The 24,519-nt window shown below is 33.7% G+C and overlaps 1 protein-coding gene across 2 annotated transcripts in view; it reads right to left on the reverse strand.

The window, feature by feature from the left end:
- Positions 1–24,519, reverse strand: part of LOC115244709 (latrophilin Cirl-like) — a 701,308-nt gene that overhangs the window by 32,690 nt on the left and 644,099 nt on the right. For both annotated transcript variants that reach the window (XM_029822597.1, XM_029822598.1), the window contains one exon: positions 12,135–12,321. In XM_029822597.1, coding sequence (XP_029678457.1) covers positions 12,135–12,321 — 187 coding nt within the window. The remainder of the gene's footprint in view (positions 1–12,134; positions 12,322–24,519) is intronic.

Genomic DNA, 24,519 nt, shown 5'->3' on the forward strand with positions numbered 1-24,519 from the left:
GCTTTAAGTTTTTTAACTTAAATCATAAATTTATATAACATCAAATAAAATGATCTAACGCAGCATAAAAAATGACACAATCTCTTTTAATTTATAATTATTATCATATCATTGAAAAAATGATCAAGATTAATTTAAAAAAACGAAAAAAAATAATAATATAAAATAATGATTAAAAAAGTTCTTTTTTCAATCTCATTATTATGTTTATATGCAATAGTCAATTACTTCAATTAATTCAAATTGATTTTATTGTAAAGCAATATATTGATTTTCTGAAAGAATTTCAAAATTGTGACTAATATCACTTTCGAAATTTGAGAGAACGATTCATATATTAAATATTATTATATACTAGTTGCATGCATACGTTACGGTAATCGATTATACGCTAGAACAAGATGGAGCAAGAATATCAAACTTCTCTTCATATTGCGTAGTCGAGTACAACAATTTCGAAGATATTTACTTGTACATTTAATGTAAGTAACTTCTCTTTCATACTAGGATTTACCCATTATCATCTTCAATCTCGCTCAAATTCTATCGGTGTTGTTTTTGAACACCCTGTATAAACATATCAACGTATCACAACGGAACATTCAATTTGTTACGATAAAAAATTAAAAGAAAACATTATTCTTCAGTTCTCCCTCTTTCCATTCCTCCACCTTTTCTCAGATTTCTTTCCTGATTTCTTTTCTGATTCCTGTGAACTACAAATCAGCTTGTAGCATAACGACGAGTAAAATGTTCGTCAGACTTCCGCGTACTCGTGATTGGAATACTTTCAAGTATCTAACCGGGTACTTCCTTTTTTCCTCCCCCTCCCACCGCCCGACCCGTTCTATTTTTATAATATCTTTTTTCTCTTAATCTGCTCGAGGATTAAACGACTTTTGTCGTTTAAGAAAACTTGAGAGCGTGAGCGGGTTACACACACACACACGCGCGTTACATGTATATAAGATGTATATGTATATGTGAGCTAAAGATAAATAATATCGTTTAAAATATTTCTTTTATTTCGATAATCATAATAGATTTTTTTCGCGTTTACAGTACGCGTTACATGTATATAAGATGTATATGTATATGAGCTAAAGATAAATAATATCGTTTAAAATATTTCTTTTATTTCGATAATCATAATAGATTTTTTTCGCGTTTACAGTGGCAAACGGCGAGTCGATGAAGCCAATTTTCTTTCCGTACAAGATGCATATATTGTCCAAATTACATCTTTCTCCCTTTCTCTCTCAAACTTTTTGAATAAAGTTTTAAACTTAATTGTTCTCAAAATTAACGGCTTTTTATTAAATTAATATAAAGAGGAGATATTTCTTATTCTGTAAATAAAATTTTCACATTTAAGAATATTATATTAATAATTATTAATTGAAAATTTTATCTTTCATTTAAATAAATAACAGCTGTTTAAGAATTAGTAATTAATCAGAAATTCCGGAAGATCTTTGTAAAAAACAACAATAAGAATAACAATATCAGTTCACTCGCCGTGCTTGTTACTGTGAAAGTTTTCCGAGAGATACTTTTGGTGTCTTTAGAAATACGAGAGATACTGGGGATAGCGATATTTATTGCGCTACCTTCTACACCGAAGCAGGCGGCAACGAGAGCAGGCGAGATATATTGTGAAAACTTGCAGAAAGATACATTAAAGAGGGAACTCTAAGTTGGAAAAGAGTGAATAGGGTAAGAAAAGGACTTAGTCTCGTTAACGAAGGAGTATTCGTAAAATTAAAGCGAGAGAAAAAGACGTACATGAGTAACAAATCGCAGAAAACTTTGACTTTAACACGATTGAAATTCGTACTCGCTTGGATTAATCCTTTCTAATATTATCATGTAATATATTTCAAGTTTTCTATTTCAATATCTATATATATTATTTAAGACGTTAGTTTTTACGCGTATACAACCAGTATTCAAAAAATATTTATTAAATATATATACATGTATATATGTATAGTTACTTTTTTATGTATAACATATTAATGAATTAATAATAACGTTAATATTCTAAAAGATCAAATAAATAAAATATGGATTGCGATAGATTGTGAAACATATAGAAATTCATAATCGGTACTTGCAATTTTAGATTATTACGCCAAAAATAGACACAAATCACGTTCGATCGACCGAGATGATAAATTTAATCTCTCTTTCTTTCATTAATTGTAAATAAGGATGAATCGAAAGAGCGTGAGAAAATCGATCGATAGGAAAGACTGGATGAGACTATTGACAAACGAAGAAATAGAAAATTAAATAGAGATTAAAAAGATAGGAATTGCGGGGTACCGAAAAAAAAACCCCTGCAAAACTTTGTTCGCTGTCTCGACTGTGAATGCTCTTAAACGAAATGACGGCCCGGCCAATCTGTCCTAACGTGATTATCGGCAGAATTTTCTGAGATTGCAATTAGATTAGGTTAAATACAGTCGCGACGACTTCCGTACTAAATAAAAATCAATGACAGACGTTCAATAGGAACTTTTTTCCTCGAAAGAATTCAGAGCAAAAATAAAAAAGAAATTAAAAATTAGTACTACAATTTTTTATTTAAAAGTTTCAATAGGCAATATTTTATGGTATATCTTTGAATATAAACAAATTTATTGCGTTTTGATTTTATATAAAATTATTAATAACAATTTTCCAAGCATGAATATATTTAGTTAATCTGAAATCGAAGCTTATCAATAATCTTGTAGATAAAAAGAGTTTTCTTGTATATGTTCTCATTATTTACTTGTTCATAGAGAGAGAGAGAGAGAGAGAGAGAAAGAGAGAGAGAGAGAGAGAGGGAGAGAGAGATTTATTGATTCTTGAAATATAATTATTTGAAGTTAAAAAGCAAACACATTTTCCAGTTCGCAAAAAATATAAAAGCTAAGAGAAACAATCAGCTTTGTCAATAAAGTATAATTATATTTTCCATTAAATAAAATTGCAAGGGAGCTAATTCCATGTAACACGATTATAGCGTTTGTATGATTGCAATTAAGTTTGCAACGTAAGAAATTATTAAAGTCAATGAAAACATGAATTATTTTTCACAAAAAATCATTTTTATCCGCTTCAATAAGTACAACATTGTAAATAAATTTGCGTAATACAATGCGAATATCGGGCCAAATGTAAAGCGCTAATTAATTTCGGGAACAATAATAAAAATTACAGCAGAATAAATTCTCATAACACGAATGTATATATATATAACAAATATAAAATTATTATTTTATCTATTTCAACAATTTATAGTCAATACTTGCACATCGCGCTTTAGCAAAATTGCAAACAAATTAGTCTGAAAGATTATCTGACAAAAAGCGATTTCCAACCCGTCTTCCAATCAGTGTAATAATTTGCAACAAAACCATTGCGGATGATAAAATCTCCCTCAAAAGCTGCATCGCCATTAGCGGATTAACATCGTGATTTGAGAAGAGAGAGTTATCTCTTGCAAAAAATAATTGCTGTTCCGGCGAGTCTTCCAATCAATGCAAGAATAATTTACAGTGATTTATTCCGTGCGTATCGTCACGCCGATAAAAATTTCAATAAACAAAGCTCAATTACAAATTATTGATAACGTTGCGCAATTTTGGAAAATTAGTTTGCACCGACAAGGATTACTCTTTTCGAACTCGTTGCATTAATTACAACGTGGAAAAATGTAAAGAAATTAGATTATTCTGATATTATTCGATCCGATATTATACTTCATATGTTTTTACATCAAATTATCTGTTATTTATAACAAATTGATCGATATGACCTTCTCACTAGAAAAAAAAAAAAAAAAACAATACTGAGTCTTTATCCGGATTAATTTGTCCAATTCGTCAATCCGTTTCCGGCGTCGATTATTACTCCGATAATAAATATTATAGCCGAAAGAGAGAAAAGTTTCCTAGAACTTGTGACAATAGGGGAGGACAATCCTCCATTACAAAAAAATTCTCGCTGGAAGATGAGGGATAAACACGAACTTGTGTCGGCGTAATCATTTCATTAGCAGTTAGTCGCTTCATTCTCCACGCGGAGGACAATTTATTTATCGAGTGGGACAAAAGTTTCGTATCGACAAACACGCGATTCGCGATGATACTTTTTAAGGGCATAATTATTATTTTTTCTCTCCGGTGCGGTCCAGAGAATTTGGTCAAGAACTATTCAAACATTATCCAAAGTAATTAAATTTAATAATATGAAAAAATGTAAAACATTTATGACAATTTAAAAAATATAAATTAAAAAGATGTCGGCATAATTAATATTTAGTTATACTCTCTGACATTTATAATTCGAAATTTTGATAAAACTGCATAAAAAGTAATATACCTCCAACTTTATTGCCACTTAAATATGTTGTAGGGAAGATTTTTCGGAGTAATTCCCCGCAAGAAATTTGTGGGGAACGGCATTAGTTTAGGAGATATAAGAAATTAAAATTTCATAGTTTTAATGCTTTTTCTGTTATAAAATAAGGAAAAATAAAGTTTGTTTACGTTGTAGTTGTGTAGAGCAAACGTGGAGAAAGTGTTTGTTTACATTTACGGGATAGGTATACACTCATTGATACTTTGTCAATAATGTGTTTCACCTATTTCTCGCAGTTCGTTAAAAGCTCTCAACATGCGACTACACGAATTTCTAAATCTTGTTGAAGGTAGGAATAAGTTAATAGTAAATTTCAGTTTTAAATCAGAAATAGGTTTGGGTTAGGTTTATATTTTCCGGAAGTGGAGCTCCCCTGTAGGGAGGGCGGAACTCATTGCGTCCACGCAGACACTTTCCCATCCACACAACAATTGTGGAGTGGACCTCGCTTCGTGTTGTAAAGTATATGCGTATTTTGTTATATCTCCTAAACTAATGCCGTCCCCCACTTATTTCTTGCGGGGAATTACTCATTGTCAGAAAAACTTCCCCTATAACATATTTAAGTGGCTATTAAATCGAAGGTGTGTTACCTTTCATGCAGTTTTACCAGATTTTCTTTTCTAAAGATATCTTACGTTATATGTATCGTGCTCTTAATTATTTTAAACAATATATAATCAGAAATGATACATAAAAAAATGTAATGATAAGAGAATAATAATATGCATATCAATGCAATGCAAATTTTTCTAAACTATCACGATTTTTTGTTATAATATTGAATTACGTATAAATAATTTACAATGAATGTACGGTAAAGAAAAATAAAATTTAACAATAATTATGAGACAAAAAATCATCTATCTATAATTTTAAAGGTTTTATATTACGAGTATAAAGTAGTATTTAGTATTTAGTAGTTTATAGTATTTCTATTAGATTATACGCGAAGAAAAAGAGAAAAAAGATATAACAAAAAAAAGTAATTAAGTGCGCTCAATATAATTGCACTTTTTACATGTCATATATGATATAATATATTATTTCGCGGCGCGATAAAGGAAAAAAAAGAAAAAGAAGTAATTTCAATGATCAATCAAATCCTAGCGAAAGATTTAATTATAATCAAACTCACGTGTTTTGTCGCCCGCGCGCGAGATATAGTAAAAGAAAATTATCTCTTCATTCCACTCATTTTTCAGCTTCTCAATTATCAATTATAAGATTTAAGCGGCGATTTCTTTTGGCGTAGTATAAAAAACGAATAATAACCATGAGTCCGCGAAGATTTATAACAACACTAAAATAGAGGTAATGATTATGATCAAATAGTTATCAGAACAATAAAAAATATTTAGAAACACAATCTGGTTTTTAAATTGTGGTTCCACATTAATTGGAATCAAATGTACAAAAATAGTTAAAAACATTCCCGTTTTTTCAAATTGCGCTTAAAAATTAACATTTTAAATTGCACGGAGGTACATAATATTCAATATAATAAGTTTTTATTCGTAGTGTACGCAATTTTGATTTGACTGGCAGTTGCTTCGTGAATATTTCGCCTAATTCAAACATCAGAAAATCGCGTATTCAAGAGATAATTACGTTCCTGTCGTGATTTTATTTGACGATTTTACCTGACAAATGCCCGCGTAGCGTAATACAGATACAGCGTTTTTTTTTTTTTTTGCGCTAAATCGCGGTGAACCGAATTTCGCGGTGGCGGTGGCGGCGGCGGCTCAGCATCCAATTTCATTAATCGTTCCGCCAAAACCCCCCTCGCTAACCATTTCCCCCCCCCCCCCCCTCCTCTGTTATCTCGGACGTGAATCCTCTCCTCGTATCCGCCTATCGCAGCCTTTACACCGACACTCCGCACCCTCTTCTTCCTCGCTTTGGCCCGGTTGCAACCAGCAGACGGTTAATCCGCAATTGGTTTCGCTAGCAGCGCGATTAAACGGAATTCCCAAATGATTTCGACCCGTTCTCTCTCGCCACGCGCTCGATTATTTGCAGGTACGACGCGCAGAAATTTCCTAATCCGGAGTAATGCAGCGCGATCTGAAGTGCAGGATACATCTGTATGTCTTTCTTTGGCACGGTTATGCGTCTGTTATTTTCAAGCGAGCGATTATTTGTGTATAGTTTGGTAGCGAGATTATTCAATCATGAAAGTTAAAAAAAGAAAAAGAGATTAGTTGGCTGCAGAAATTGCTCTTGTTACATTAATTACGGAGTATTCCGTGAAAAGTAATCAATTGTTTTTAGCGTATTTTTGTAAAAGTTCTGAGATTACATTAAATCAAAATATTAATGTTTATGAATATATTATATATATAATGTACGTAATGTTTATGTATTAGGAATTACGTAAAAAAATATTTCGTACATATGTAGAGAAACATCAAAAAGATATTAATTGAAAATTAACCAAATATTTATATAATATAAAACCGGAAATATGTAGATCTAATATAGAAACACATTAATTTGGTATTTTCATGGATAAACGAGAGAAGGATTAAAATAAATATTTAATTTATATTAATGTATTGAGTACACCAATTAATATATCATTTCATAAGTTTGTTTTGAAATATTCAAGGGTTTCTGTATCAATAATGTTAATTAAATTTTCGATGCGCGCTCCAACGAGCAAAAGAAATGTTAGAAAAGAAATAATATCGACTGTAACACAATTAGTCTAATAATCATTAAAATTAAGCAATTAGTTATATAACTATATAAATATATTAATCTACAACGTAGCTGTTTGCGTTTGATATACTTGCTCCATTTTGTTTATACCTTAACCAATACCATAATAATTTCTTTTTTAATCAAATAACTAACAAATATATGTACATAACATAATAAATATTATAATTAACGCATTATAAGCCGTTTTATTATATTTAACGCATTCTAATTATCAGATATATATCTTCTATTCATAAATGTTGCACTATTTTTATGACAATTGCCAGCTCTGGAAATTATTAGAAACGGCTTACAATGTATTAATGCAGTTATTAACCGTGAAGTGAGGGTGTTAAAAGGATTTTAGGGGATACCAGATAAAACCCAAGCATCTTGCCCCACCAAATGTACAAATGAACGAACATGCTTGTGGAAGGAAGAAAACCACTCTGTTTCAGATATCCTGCGTTAAAGAAAGAACCGCAAATTGTTAATAACCAAATGTAATAATAAAAAAAAACGAAATAAACGAAGCAACATAACGGAAATGTATTCGGCGATAAGTTCAATTTAATTCGGCTCGATTGGATTATCAGCTCTTCGCAACCCCATAATAATTTAATTCTGATTATTATTGCATCAAGATAAAGATTTATTTGGATAATTGCAGAATACGATATTGCAATCAAGAGCAAAATAATTATGGAATTTATTACATTTCATGGAATATTATTTTCTTAGCATATATGTAATTTAAAAAATATGATTTGTTATATCCCATACGACTTACGAAGAGAGATTCTTTTATTTTATATTTCTCAGATAACACTATATAAACCACGTAACAATTTAACAATTCTTATAAATTATTCAATGTATTAATCAACAATCTATAGAATTATTTCGCCAATTAATTTCCGCATTATATACATATAATAAATATTCCCACGCAAAATTATTATTATAAATAAATTTTTCAACATGGTAGAATACGTATTCTGCAATTATTATTAAAATATTCAGTACGAGGAAAGTTGCGAAAAACAGCAAACCGATGTCGATGGTTTCGAATGTTCGCCGATACGATAAATACGCTGATTCTCAAATGATCCCGCAAAAAAAATGCTGATGTAGGCAAAAGCATCGATTGATCATGCAACGACGATTTTAATGACGAGTGGCTCTCGCATTAAATGGGATTGCAGCGATAATAATTTATCCCAATATCAATACGCATGGGGAGGGGAAGAATCATTCCGCGAGAAAATTAAAATTTTCCGCAAAAATGGGGATTTCTCTCTTTACGATGCAGATGAGCATCGAGAGATATCAATAGCGCTCGAAAACCGAACGTGGATATTATGAATTTTTCCGTTAACCCGTTATCTCGTCATTAATGAGAAAAATATGACCGATCGTAGCGCTCATCCTTCCGTATATATTGATTTGAAAAAAATTACTGTGACGAGATGAGAAAGAGAGGAAGAGAGAGAAAAAAAAAGAGATAGAGTCTGTTAGACTCATCACTCGATGCATGATAAATCAATCCAAATAATGCTTCGTTAATATTTTTTTGAAATAAATCAAATATTATAGAATATATTACTTAATTTCTTAAACATAATTATGTGAGATGTTGTTTAATTTCTTTTTGCAAAGTGCAATCCAAAAGAGATATCTCTTAGCCATTTAAAAATATAAAATATTTTCAAAAATTCTTCTTTTATATGCATATATTAATTTTGTTTTATAGATTCTACTAATAAATTTATATATACATATATTATCAAAAGTTTGTTGAATTAATTATTAATTAATATAATTCACTGAAATTTGTTATCCCATAAATTATATTACAATAGATATAGTAAATAATTGCTTTCCGCACGAAAACTACATAAATAAATAAATTGGCTTGATATTAATTTATGTAATTAATGATGTAAATGATAATAAATCTCTTAGGGTTTTCATTAATCAAAATTTATTACATTTTGTTTGTTTCATTATTGGAAACAAAACTAATGAAGTTAAATATAAAATCTATAAAAAATAGCTATATCTCTTTCCTTTTCTCATCCTTTCTCACGAATCATTCAATCGATGCTACTTGCCGACATATCATCTTTAAATAATAAATATTGTATATACACTGGTTCCCCCCCGCCTCCTGCCATATATCCTCTCACATACTATTTTTATTGCATAGTTTTATGCTAAATATAACCGAGTTATTTTTTCTTGGTTAATAAAAATATTATATTGCGTATAATTATAAGACGAATATCAAATAACCATATTTTGCGTGTGCGTAAATGATGCGGATGATAAATAATAGTGATAAATAAAAAAGACAAGAGTCTAAAGAATCTGAAGAGTATTTTTAATGCATATGAGGGTCTATTAAACTTTAAATAAATCGACTGCTCCACGGAAGAATTGGCTATAATAATTGGATTGAATTTTACATAAAATCCGATCGACACGTTTTTGCATCCTATATCACAATTCACAATATACTACAAAATAATATGAAAGACTTTTAATTATTATCAAAGATAAATGAAAAACATAAAAAATATCTCTTTTGTTTTATAAACATGATTACAATATAGTTTTCCGTGGAACAGTTGCAATTTTTGCGATTAAATGATCAGATCCACGAGATTGAGAAACGGAAGAGTCCGAGAATGAACATTGGCGTAACTAGATCAACGTATTATATATATATTCCTTTCTAACTTATTTAACATATCATCTTATTCTAGAGAGAGAAGCATGCTTAATAAAAATATATTACAAATAGAGAAATATTCCAACAAATATATTATATGTATATGTATGCGTGTATGTGTATTAATACACATTAGGTACACACATGCATATATATATATATATTGTAAAAGTATATTTATTTTTCTCTCAAACTTTATTTTTCTTTTCATCGATTCTAGTTACGCCTCTCAGAATATAATTTTGTATGGAGGTCGATCATCACAATTAGTAAATTTATTTCGCTTTTATCATTTTAATTACGATATCGGCAAATTTATTTGCATTTTCAATACTTTAACTCTTAAGATGAAAATTACGTAATCGATCTCCAGAATTAATGGATATGCATGTTCTTCACAACAGACCGAGAAACGCGAGGCGGATTCTCGCGAGGACCGTGATAGCGAAGCTATCGCTAATGCTGCGACTCTTCCTAGCCGATCCATCGTGAGACGCGCTCTTCAATGGTCCAGCAATTGGCCAGTTCACTCAACCATATGAAGCGGTCCGCCACCGAACTCGTGTCTCTCGGCCGATTACTTTATATTCCCTGACTCGTTTTTCTTAATTTATGCTCCATTTTGTTGATTTGAAGAAAAGATAGTGAGATAGGAATGGGAAGGAACGACGCTCATTAGATCCCTTCGCGAGAATAATATTTTGAGAACAAAAAATGAATTGATCGACGAATATTTGCGAACGATATGTAGAGATCGGTCTTGTCATATATAATTGTCATATATATATGTGATATAATTAAACATAATATTATATAATTTATTTAAAATTTAGCACACATTAAAAAAAATTACTCAATTATTCTACCAAGAGAGATCAATGATTTCACAATTAATCAATCGATGCGTTTTTATAGTTCCAAGCGAAGATGCTTGATACATTTTTCGCAGACCAAATATTCGATCACACATTTGTTCACCCCGAATGGTGTATGAAATTAAATCGGTATTCACCAACAGATCTCATAGATCGTGCGGAGGCGCGAGATTTTTTTCAAGATTAAATATCGCGGAATTATATACATTCGTTAATGAAATAAAAATCATTTCACGATAATGGCATAAGATGACACGCGAAAACTCCGTGAAATTCTCAGTCAACTCTATTAGAAAACATGCTGATTATGCGATAATCGCCAAAATGACAAGTCTGATCTATTATCGTTCGCATCAATCGCAACAATCTCTTTTAATCGAATATTATATTGTTCATTATTCTCTATTTCTTCTAAACACTTGCGAGGGATCGGTTAGCGTTTCGCGAGCAGAGCTGAATATTATTTTATATTGCAAGTTTATTCATTACGTCCGACTAATATATTTATTACGTATTTTATATTAGAAGAAGCGATAGCGCGCACATTTAATCGCACAATAAAATATATAATACCATCTTAATTATATTATATCAAGATATAAAATATTTTATTCCTTATATTACAAATATTACTCCTTTAGTATGGCAAAAAATTTTTAAATGTTTGCTGAGCTTATCTTCAAATTTTTTTTTTCATAATTCTATGCTTTATTAAAAAATAATTGATATAAGGCGATATACTTGTAGCCTTAAAAAGAATTTCTGATAATTATCTGTGCTAATAATTTCCGCAATTGTAAGAATTTAAAGAATCCATTCACCGCTTCATCGAACATTTATCTTGTTAAAAATAGTATTTGCCCTTGGAGGATTTAATGAATCTTTCAATAATTTCGATATATGTATATACTATAATTCCTCTCTATTATAGATCTTATATACCGATCATTAGCAAATTTATGTAAAAAAATTCTTCCTTGAATGTTTTATATATACATAGTGATTTTCCGATCTTCAAAAAAAAAGAATGTATACTAATATAGATATATATATATACAATAGAAAATTAATTCTGGAGATAAGAAAAGATTAGATAGATATTAAATACATAATTTATTCTGATACCAATTATTCAGTTTCAATGAAAAAAATAATTTGACGTATGATGGATTGAGCCTTTTTTACATGAAATCTTTTTTGGGGCTCGTGTGTGTCGTTCATTCTTTCAATAATTTCTCTTTTGCAATTAAACGGATATGTATTTATCTCTCGCTAAATTATCCCGGTCAGCTCTGCCTGCGGCAATTCCCAGGGGAATAGATCAAAGGGATATGTTCAAGGCAAATCGAATGAAGTCAGTCACAGCAAATATACGGAAATACAAACGTGGCGCGTGCGGTACTTACTCGTTGTTCAGCACACGGAACGATTTGGGCGACATGCAGTTGACGCTCCATTCGGTGTTCCCGTGCTCGTTGCATATCGTGATGGAGAACCTGCCATAGTTCGCCCGTATCAGGTGGATCAGCTTCCCCTCGCCACACTCGATTTCCAGCGTTTTGCCCTCGCAGGCGTATGCGGTGTCGTACCTCTCTGCAACACAAAACGCAGTTTGTTATTTTTTTTTTTTTTTTGCTTGCTTTAGTTTTTCGGCTAAAGTTCGCGGTAATGCGCATGCAACTGCACGTTGCAATTGCAGCTGCAACCTGCAACTCGCGGCGGACCGAATGTAGAGATTATACGCGCGCGGTCGAGCCTGTCGTACACATGACGTCCGTTGTGGCCGGATCCACATCGGCTTCCGTTTCCGGAAAACCTTCGCATGCGCGAGAAGCCTAGAGGATAGGTGCCGTTGTTGCTGATGGGATTACGTTGTTGCGATGTTTAATCTATTCGCACGAGCGCGTTTTTGCGGTTTATATGTTGGTTTGTGCAGAGAGACTCCTATCTCGAAAAAATTTTTGCATTCAGTTATTTCTGATGAAAGAAATTTAAAATAAAATACATATATTTTATTTCTTTCTCTGTCGCTATGTGAAAGATTCTATTTATATTTAAAATATTGTAAAAATACTTAAATCAATAAATTTTTAATTTTTAGGACTTTTAATATATCAATCTTATCTTATACAATGGAATTGTAAAATTTTGTAAATTCAATTTTTAAGTATTTTTATTCAATTTAATCGAAAAATTGTTATATACATCTTAAGAAACACCCAACATAACTTTAGAGATGCATATCTCTCTATTTTTCAAAACTTTTTATCAGATTTAAAGTTTCAAACATTAAAGTTTAGTTAATTTTTCATAATACTCTCTCTATTAAAATTAATCTCATCATCAGAATTAATCTCAGTATCATTACAGTAGTAAGTAATCTTCACACATTCATGGGGTAAAAAAATCCAGCTGGTTACTTCTAAAATGGCTGATGTGAGTTCAGTTTATAAAACCATTTGACGGGACGCATATTATAATATTTTAGCCTGAGATGTGAACGTTTGGAGACGCGAAATCCGCGAATAAACTCGCTGAATTTACTGGCGCCATAGTATTTCCGTGGAAAGTCCTAACCGCGGACTATACCGGCATTATGGCGCGTCGGTACGGAACTAATGAACTCACGACGAGGCTTTCACGGACAGAGTTATTACACCACTCTCCCTGCCTTCTGCTCGCGCAGGCTGTTCCCTTGTCGCTGCCCCCTCTCGCTGTCTTCTTCTTCCTTCGTTCTTTCTTTCCTTGGATGGTATCATATTATAGCAGCCATCATATTTCCCCCTAAATAAACTTAGATGCAGTTTTACGATCCTATCTCTCCTTCTCTCTCTCTTTCTCATTATCAATGTATTAATCTTTGACTTGTATCATTGACTTTGTATCATTACGGATAAATGTATCGAGTGTATATCGATACCCTAATTTAAATTTTACTTTTTCAATTTTGCATGATATAAATTTGATACGTTTTACTCCATTTTTTTTAATAACGTTTTAAATAATATAAAAAAATATCGATTACAATGTATCCAAAGTCTTCACTGGACGATAAGATAAATTTAATGTAACGTAAGGACAAATATATTTAATAACAGTATAGGCAACATAGGTAATATAGGCATTCCATTCCCAAAGTCATTAGTTGGCGCATGTCCAGCCGTCATTATCGATCATTACGTAAAGGATCTTCAGGCAAAAAAATGGTCTCGGGCAAGCGTCGACTTGCAGAAAATCCGAGAACAAAGCGATGGCTGAGTAACGACGCGCGTGTTTCGCGGTAAATTACTGCGTGCGTGGAAACGATGGCGGGGGTCAAGGATGCGGCGGGATTACGTGGAGGGCACACGAGAGGAGCATCTCGATTTAACGTCCCATTCGCTCACTACGTTGGCCGGTACCAACTTCGCGAATGGCGTTGTTTTGCGGGCTACGCGCCGCTTCGCGTCGTCAAACAAGAGATCTCGCCTCTAAATTTTCGTTGATTCTATCAATCCGTAAGGTAAAAAGCCAACGAGAGAACTTCAATCCCGTTTTCTTCGATTCTATTTACAATTAGTTCAAAAGCCAATATATTAATAAGTATTATTTTAATCAATTATTCGTAACTGAATTCGTGTCCTGCAATTATGGAATAAAAGCGAGGGATACATTAAAAATGTTGAATGGAAATGTTTGAGAAATAAGAATTAAAATAAATTTAATCTTACCGTAATCTATCCGTATTTGCAGAATATATACATATAAACTATATTACAAGAAAGCTGAAATACAAAAACATGTATTTAATGTAAAGTTTTATCGCACGAAATAAAATGCATCTCGACAGTAGGATAAAACATCGTTATAAGGCCAACGTATCTTTCTGATAAAAATGGTAGGGAGGTAAGAAAAGAGGAGGCAAGAAGAGAATTTATAACACGAAAGCAATTTCTCTCATCTGCCTCTTTTTGCTCCTCGCATCGCGATTAACGCTCGACTCGCGTCGTTATTCTCGCTGCAGTTTGTTCTCCGTTAATTAAGCGCGTTTCGATAACACCCCGGTAAACGGCAGATAATCGATATACGGCGTCATCGACATGCTCGATTAACCAGGGATGAGATAGAAGTGTGCACCGAGTGCGATCAAAGTGTGTTTCGATCAAAACGCTACTGCCATAAACGCATCGATACGCATAAATGACTCGCATGTTTCATCAGTGAGCGCGTTGCTGAATACACTTGCACCGTTTGTAAAATAATTCCAATTGTTGCATCTAAGCATGCATATTAAATTACCTTGCAATATTAATTTTTACACAATAAGATTTTTTTGTAGTCTTTAATTTCATGATTTTTAATTTCGATAACTTTTTGAAGCTCAAAATTCAAATTAAATGTAAGGTAAAACTACATAAAAGGTAACACACCTCCGATTTTATCGCCACTTAAATATGTTATAGGGGAAGTTTTTCTGAGTAATTACCGGCAAGAAATAAGTGGAGGACGGCATTGGTTTAGGAGATGTAACAAATTAAAGTTTCAGAGTTTTAATGCTTTTTCTCGGGTATTATAAAGTAATATTAGGAAGAGTAAAGTTTGTGTACGTTGTATTTGTTGTAGAGCTGACGTGGAAAAAGTGTTTGTTTACATTTACGGGATAGATACACGATCATGGATATTTATCAATAATGTGTTTCACCTATTTCTCGCAGTTCGTTAACAGCTTTCGACATGTAACTACACGAATTTGTGAGTCTTGTCTTGAAAAATATTATTTATTGAATGCGTGAAAAATCTAATTTAACCCAATCCAACTTTACTTTTAAAACTGAAAATAGATTTGGGTTAAATTAGAATTTTTTCGGAATGGGGGTGCCCCTCCCCCGCCCATGCTTAAATGTCATAAATAGTTCTTTTTAATGAGAAAATAACAAATTATACAGCATATACACATACTTTAATATGAAACTTCAATTTGTTATATCTTCTAAACCAATGCCATCCCCCAATTATTTCTTGCGGGGAATTATTCAGAAGAATCACCTACAACATATTTAAGTAGCGATAAAATCGGAGGTGTGTCACCTTTTATGCAGTTTTACCAAATGTGATTATATTATTTTTTCATTAATTTAAAAAATGAGATTCTTTTATATATAACTATATCCTCAAAATCTAAATTATATATATATAGTGATAATGTGTAATCTTCGGTGTACACTTCTCGTATTTGAATCGTCTGTTAAATTTTTATGAAAAAAATAGATCACACATGCGCATACATAAATATAATTTCTATAAAAAGCCCTCTCATAGAGCTTGTTTGTCGAGGTACGTTTATACATAAGGTTGTACATAAGAGATATCAAGCTATCTGTTAGATAATTGTTACTTCCATCTCTGAGAAATGCTTTTTAAAATATAACATTTTTCTTAAAGGACGAACACGTAATGCGAAGCGATGAGTTTATATGACGATATTACGAAGTATATCGAATAGTTCGCGATATATTTCAGAGACGTCGTTACGTCACTTCTTGAGATGTATTCGTAACGACAAAGTCGTTCAAAGTTGGTCAGCTCGGAGGCATCCCAGGGCGAAAGATCTCTTCGAGGTTTGCCGTAGAATTCGGTCCCTTTAAACGCGTTCGGCCCCCGGTGTGTGCGGTTACCGCTCGAATGCCGGGAAGACGTCGTCTCCCTTGGGAGCGGTGAGTTCCGAGGGAACCGCACTGTATATGTATGTAGATGTCCGTGTTTCGAATCGTAGACCGCGGCGCATGCAGTTCGTCAAGTTCGAAGCTCCGGAAAGCGAGAGGATTCTCTCTCTATCTCTTTCTATAGCGCTGCCCGTTGCGTATAAATCTTCCGACTCGCGGCCACGCTGGAACTCTCCCGAGAGTCCTTTCAGGCTTTATCGCTTCGCCCTCTGGAGCTTTCGATCGCCGCCGATGCTATGTAGGCTCTCGAGCTAGCTACTCGTTGAAGTTCTTCGAGCGTGATCGAGGAGTTCGCAATTTCGTCTGGATTACTGACGTATTAATTGGTCAAGCGTTATCTTTTCGGATGCTGGAGTTAACGCGAAAGAGAGTCTTACATTTAAGAGATTACATATCGTTGGTTATTAAAATAAAAATCTTTGACTTTGAAAACCGTCCGTTGTAAACGCGAGACGATAAGTAGCAAGTTAAAGGATTTAATTAAAATTCGTCTGAATCTGTAACACCGGCGAACGTAACAAATTTGACGAACTATGCGTAACTTTGAGTACTTCGCTCCTACGTCGAGTTCGCTATGAAAATTACACCCCGACCAGAACAAACACATTCGGTACTCGTTCGGCCGTTGAACGAGAAAATTATTGCACGACCCCGCATCGTTGTCGAAATGCCTTTTTCGCTGCGTTCGCCTGCCGCTGCACCCGCCGCATCTGCGGCTGACGCGTTATGCGTCATGCGGTTACTATCCGCGGCCGGACTTATTGCACGCGGATTGTTCGCGGGTTGTAAAACGCATCGCCGCGGCGTGAAATGGAGCGAATGTAAAGCCCACTCTCGGCATTTAACCAGAAAAAGTTGTTGCAAACTCGAGCGTCAGACAATGAAATTATTATGCGCCCTTTTAGTCACATTCCGACGATGCATTCGTTACCAATGCGAGTGCAACCGACGCGAGTGCATCATGTGGTCGCGGTTAGGAGACACGTACGATACAACTTTATATGTTGTTTGACCAATGTATCGTTTTAAGTACATCATTTACGTCACGAGTATCTAGTTGTACATTTTAATTAATTATAATTGCGCGATATATTAATTTCGGATATGTTTTGTTTGGTTACGACTCGTCCGTTTGTATAAATAATTATATAAATTAAACATAATAATTATTACATTTCTAATATTTTATATGTATTTCCATTATAGATATTCACATTGTTCAATAATATTATTATTAAAAATATTATTACTATATAAGTATAAAAATAGTATAAAAAATATTTTATTTTTCTCTAATCTCTCAAAAGTAATCTGGTTACATCATCGTATAGGATACTATGGATTATATTTTCATTTTATCGATTAAATTATTTGAAAGCAAAAATTGTTAAATAAAAAGATATTGCCCTTAATTCATTCAAATTACGTTAACACGTTTGTTTTTAAGAAAAACGTTAATTCTGCAAATAGAAAATTTGATAATTCTATGATGTACCGTATCCTCGAGGCTTTCTTCAACGCGCTTCTAATCCCGAGATCTCAAGAAATCCTTCCTTGCGCGGTTTCCAGTCATCTATCCTCTTAGGAGCTAAGTATAACACCGTGAAATTTCCATTGAAATTACTTACTCGACTTCCCGAGGAGAACAACGGCTGGCTTCGGCAGAAATGAATTTTTCTTATATATCTCACCGCTCGCGCTTCTCCGCTTTAAAACCGCCTTACATTATTAATGCTCCCCTTCCTAATCAAAAATGCATTATATTTTCAATATCATTATTCCATCGTACTCTACTAGCTCCGTCTCATGGACGTCTTTTTTAAACAGCAGTCTGACTCGCGGAAATGATGAAGCTAAAATATTTCTTTTCAACCGTTACATGCGAGAGAATATGAAATACGACGTTATTCTCTTCAACAACTTGTTAATGCGTTGCTCACACTTTAGACTTGTGATGCAATTAATTATAAAAGTAAGATAATATAAAAGTAAGATAAGAGGAACGAGAAAAAATGTTTTTGTTATCACAACAAAAAATGTATAACAAAAAATAATAATAGAAATATAATATTAACAAAAAAAAAAAAAAAAAAAAAATAAAAAAAAAAAAAAAAAAAAAAAAAATATTTTTGCTTAGAAGCGCACAGAATTTTTTAATTTCGAAGTAATATGTATTCTTTCTTATATTACACACATGTGTTACGATCGATGCTGACATTTCTCTGATGAATTCCACGCGCCGCGACGCGCTGTCGTCGTGCCGAGTATTCTACCGGCTCGCGGAGGGAAAAGAGAGGAGAGAATTGCAGTTTACCATTAATGACTTCGGGTAATAATATATCGGAGGTCCGCCGCGACTCGTACCTCCCGCTGCCGCGGCGGTCGACTTGAAAGAGCCGACCTAACAGCGGGATGTCGTCAGTCCGATGCGGTCTCAGACCTCAAAACCTTTACTGCCTTACTCCGCGCGCGGCGTGTGTATATACCCGCCGGTTGAAACACTGCGAGGGTATTGTTGTTCGCGTTTACATTCCGCGTTCCCCTCCGTAACTATACTCGTCACTCCTTTCCCTTCCCGTCACTTCGTCGCATCGTCCACCAACGAGGATAAGTCGAGGAACGATTTCAGCGGATTCGAAAGGTCAATCGCGGCAAATATAACGAGTCCCGATCGATGCACGCATCTAAATTGATTGTCGGTTCGGCGAGACTTGATTTGTACAAGGCTTATCAAATATCTCGCATGCTCTCGCGCTATTACAGATTTTTTGGCGGAATCGAAAATGAATATTCCATATTTCACGAATATTTAGAATGAAACATTATATATATATAATAGTGAAAAATAAAGGGAATTCTCTCACAAATATCCTGAATCTATCAAATTTTAATTTTGTAAATGAAAATTTTAATCTTCTTCACATGTAATTTCAAGCAAATTTTAATCTGCTAAAAAACAGAATTACTGCGAGAATTAATCATCAAAACAGTTAATTAAAATTTAATTAAAATCCATTTAAATTTATATTAGAGTCGATATATAAATATTTTAAGAAGATTCTGTCTCTTCCTGTTTATATATTCCTAAAAATTAATCCTATCTAAAAAAATCTGAAAAATCCATTTACGTAAAATACATATTTGCAATTTTATCTGAAAATATTAAATGAGTAAAGAGAGTGTGTATATTGTTTGAATAAATTGTCGCCACGCTCTTTCAGTTGTAGGAAAACCGCGCGACGTCGAAAATTCCACGGGGACATCCAACCCGCCGATGTCGGATAACGCGATGTCGTGTCGTGTCGTGTCGCGTCGCGTCCGAGAAAGTACCCGTTCCGACATTCCGCCAGTCGAGTAATATCGATTCCGTCGAAATTGCCGGCGGCCTGGAGCTTGTAATCGTGGGCGGAGTTAATTGACGCGCGACACGCGAGACGCATCGCCTGCCGTCGAGTTACGATTCAATTTGACGGGGGATGCAATTGCGTCAGGGCGACGATAACCGAAAAGTTTCCCCGTCGCTCCTCGTATTTTAGCCCCCCTNNCCACCCCTCTCCCAGCACCGACTGCACAAACTGCCATGGATAACACCTGACGCCCATGCGCGGGGGCTAATGCTCTCTTCTATATCCGCTTCTTATAATTTATTCGACCGTCGTAAATCAGTCAGGGGGCTGGAAGGGGCCAGTGGAAGGGGAGAAGAAGGGGGGACGCGACCGGGACGTGCAACAGGCCGGCGCATGTAAATGCATCGCTGTATGCACTCGTGCAGCTTGTAAACGTACACGCGAACCGCATCGCGTCGCGCCGCATCGCGTTTATCCGTCCGTGAATTGATAATGTAATTAGAGCGACGAAAAAGGATTAGCTTGAATTAGAAATCTTGCCGTCTGGGTTCTGGCTTGAAACGAGAGACAACAGGTTAGAGAGAAACGGGAAAGGAGAAGAAGAGGAATGGGCGCGTAACCGAGGCGAGTCTCCACGGAGGACTTTGATTTATACGTCCCAGGAGCGCCTCACGAAATGCAGCAGCCGTTGCTGCTAAAGATGCATGGCCGAGCGGAAGGTCGAGCGAATTTGCGTCTCCATAATATTACTTCCGATCGATGCAAGACATATGGAAAAATTGTAGCAAGAAATATACAGACGGATTCCCATTTTTAATAAATATCACGAGTGATACTTTTGGGATAATAGCCTCTCGGTATCCTTGAGTCAATCACGAGATTCAATTAATCATACATGTGGATAATTTCTAATTATATTCGTAGAAAATTATTGCGAATAATTAACCAATCATATTTCGCGATATAAGTATATTTCTTATATATAAAATCTAATTATTATTATATTACTGTAAGTTGCATCATCTTTGGAAATATATATGTTAGATTTCATATGCAATAGCACATTTATATAAATCGAAATTAGTTTGACATATGCAGTGCAGAATATATACAGAGCGTGATTTTATAAAATATTAAATATTTCGAGAGAGTAACAAGTCCGGTTGGCATGCGACCTTAATATTTACTTTTGCAGAATAGTGTGTCGCTGTGTACATACGCAAGATTGCTATCATTTGCGTGGCAAAATTCGAATAAACAGATAGTGACACGAATTATTCCACATATGTCGTCCTTTAAAATGTTCATTCTTCACTACGAAAAAATAACTTGACGATTATCAATCAGTGCGATTAATTAACCATTAGTGCAAATTTGTAAACACATATCTAGGCAGCAACTCTGTTTATTGGAGCAAATATTTTGTGCAGTTTCATTTGAAGTAGAAATCTTTTTCAGTAAATATTTATTTAAAAGATGATTATATATAAAAATCTTTAAAAAATTGCGCGAAATAATTATTTCTTAAAATATAATTATTTTAATCGTATATACACACACACACATTTTTATAATTTCGAGAAAAATATCGAGTTAAACAGAATTTTTTCATGTCGTGCAATAATAATTTTTAGTTTTGACGCATAACGCTGATTTCGCATAATTTCAGGTCATATTTTGCTTATTTCTAAACTACATAATTTTTATACACAAAATATGATATATAAAAATGGAATTTTAGGAACCTATTCTGTAATCTTTAACGATGTCGTTAGATATCATTGCGCAGCTTGTTTTATACATTTTAGCTGCGCAATGACGCGTAACGACATCGTGAAAAGTTACAAAATAGGCCCCTTAATTTAACTTATATCGTTAATTTATACTAATTTGAGTTAAAATAAGTAAATGTGAAAATATCTTGTAATTGATAAAAGACCAACGTATTTCGTTATTTATACACGTTGATGTATTAAATGCGTTTGTGAGGTGTACGTTTCATCCTGTGGAATCGATCGTCCATTCAAGAGGATGATCCAATGGCCAATGGCTATCGCAAATGCTATCTTGCACGCCAACAGTCATTTCTCACGCGCACTATTTTTCGTCGCCGCGTTTTGCATGCGGAATAGCGTTTCGCTCGCATACTCGTCCATTACAGAATCGTGATCAAAAGGGGCCCGATTACACCGGTTGCCTGCGCCGGCACAATTTTTCCCACGAGCGAATGCGGTTACGATTACGCGTGCGAGTTCCAGCATAATATGCAGCACATTTGCGATATATTTTTTCACTTTTAAAGTTTTTTCAAATCTTGAGTTTTTAAATTTTTTAAATTAATTGAAAATTAAGAAAATAAATTTAGAATCATATATTGTAAGAAATGTTAAAATTGTGAAGAAATCAATTATAATACGATACATTTTAAGAAATCTATTTGACATTTTTAAGCAATTTATATAGATAAGATATCTCATAATTTTATCATAAATGCATATGTAAAAGTATCACATTTTTTTAAAAGAGATTATAAATCTCTATCTAAATAAAATTTCTAATAATGTTTCGAAATTAAGTAAAATCTGCTTGATATTAATTGGGGATGAATATTTCATTATATTCTAAAATTTTATTTTCCTTTTCGAAACTCTCTGATTTTCAATAAATAAGATAATAATAAAACTGTGATTTTCAAATTTTTACAGAAAAAACATTGACTTTAAAGTTAGACAAAATATTTATCCTCTTACAATTCAATGCAGGTTTTTCCAGACGTTCTATAAAAAAATCGACCATTAAAATTCAGTACTTTATTCACGTTTGCCGAAGTGTCCGACGAGCGCTCGCAGCAACGCAAATGAAACGATGTCCTGTGAAACGTCATTTCTATCGCGCGGGTCATCGATCAGAGGACGTCCGTGGACGCCGATAACCGATATCGACGCGGCGTCAGCATCCGCGAGCGACGTTCATCCGCGCCGGATGTGCTTTTCCTCTACTTTTTTTCTGTCTCCGGGTCAGGGAATAACGATTTTTTGTAATACCGGAACGGCGAGGTTACATCCTCGATGAAAATGAATACTTCTACAAACAGAGTATCACATGCGAGATGTTCCTAATTTTTAAAATTGTATTCTCACGAGATATCTTGCAAGAAGATTAGAAAAAAGAAATCAATTGTATTCATTTTGACATTCAAAAAAGTATCGCGCTCAAGTAGTTGAGGTCTAGAGGGAGATAGGAGCAATCGCGCGTTTAATCCATTTACTGATAACTCCGCCGGGAGGAAGGAAGCGCGGATATAAGAAACCGTTGTTGGTAAATCCTATCACGATGACGTCACTTAGGATAGTACCGGGTAACACGAGCTGATTGCTTGGTCGGCCTATTTAGCAGCGATCGCGTTTCCCAAGAGAGAGAAAGACCCATTCATAATATTTTCATTCCGCGACAAGTGCGCGATCTCTGACGATCCAATTACACCGACAATATCATTGATTCTCGTCGGCTGCGATAGTATCACACAGTATATATCATATATATTTACACCGCATATCCGCCATACGATATTCAACGATAGACATAATAATTAATAAATTCTTTTCTGCGTATTGTTTTCGATACGTTAATTACATCCGTGTTGTTATTCAGCATAAATTCCATAAATATACATATATATGAATCATAATATTAGAATACTAGTACTTCCTTTTTGTATATGCAGGCTTTTTGTAAAATCAACCTTTTTACCAAAAAGCTTATTGTTTTTCTAAAACGTCAAATCTTTTTTATAGGCTAACATTTTATAGAAAACTTAGGCTTTTTGTAAAATAAAGACATTTACAAAGAGTATGAAAGAGATATACATCAATGTATAAATCAATGTATAATTTGCTATTTACTGCATTCTACTATCTAGTGCGATCTATTTGGTCGATTTGGTAATTTGATTACAATTTGTAACAAATACACGCTGATTCATATAACAAATCGCCATTGATCGTGTAACTGATTCTGATACTTTAACATCAATGCATCATAGAATAATAGTATTAAAGCGGAATTGTATCATAAATAAATGAATATTAGATCAATATAATTAACTGCCTTTAATCATTTTCAATGATTTGCGCAATCAGATTTTTTCAAACCTTATTATTATGCTTATTTATTTTAATTCAATGACTCATTTCACAATTAGATCGAGTTAAGAAAAAAATCGATATTATGCATTTGCTGTAATTAAGCACTTTTTTCAAAAAATTCTGATAATAAGCGCTAAATATTTTAATTATTATTAAATATTATGATATATTAGAGTATATTGAAATGAAGAAAGAAGGCAATAAAATATGCAACGAGCAAATATGGTGCATATCACATATCCTGCGAGGAATTATAAATTATAGGATAATTTAACGTACGTCGAAGTGTATTTTTACGGCGAATAGCGTTCGCAATAATTCCACTCTCGGTTAAAATTAACCACACTGAAATGTCGGTCACCGCCGTCGCCATCGTGCCGCCGATAATTCTCGTGCTAATTACGTAACGCGCCAGACTACAAAAGCGCGGCCTCCGATTACATTATAAATAATGGAATACGCACATAATGCTGTTACACGACGTAATATATGTATAATATGTATAAATTTCGATTTTAGCAAATAATTAGTAATTTAGATAATTTGTAACGGTTAGTTCTTTCCTTTTACACATTTTTCTTGGAATCCTTGGAATCA

Source organism: Formica exsecta, unplaced genomic scaffold (genome assembly GCF_003651465.1).
Source record: "Formica exsecta isolate Colony F162 unplaced genomic scaffold, ASM365146v1 scaffold83, whole genome shotgun sequence".
Lineage (NCBI taxonomy): Eukaryota > Metazoa > Arthropoda > Insecta > Hymenoptera > Formicidae > Formica > Formica exsecta.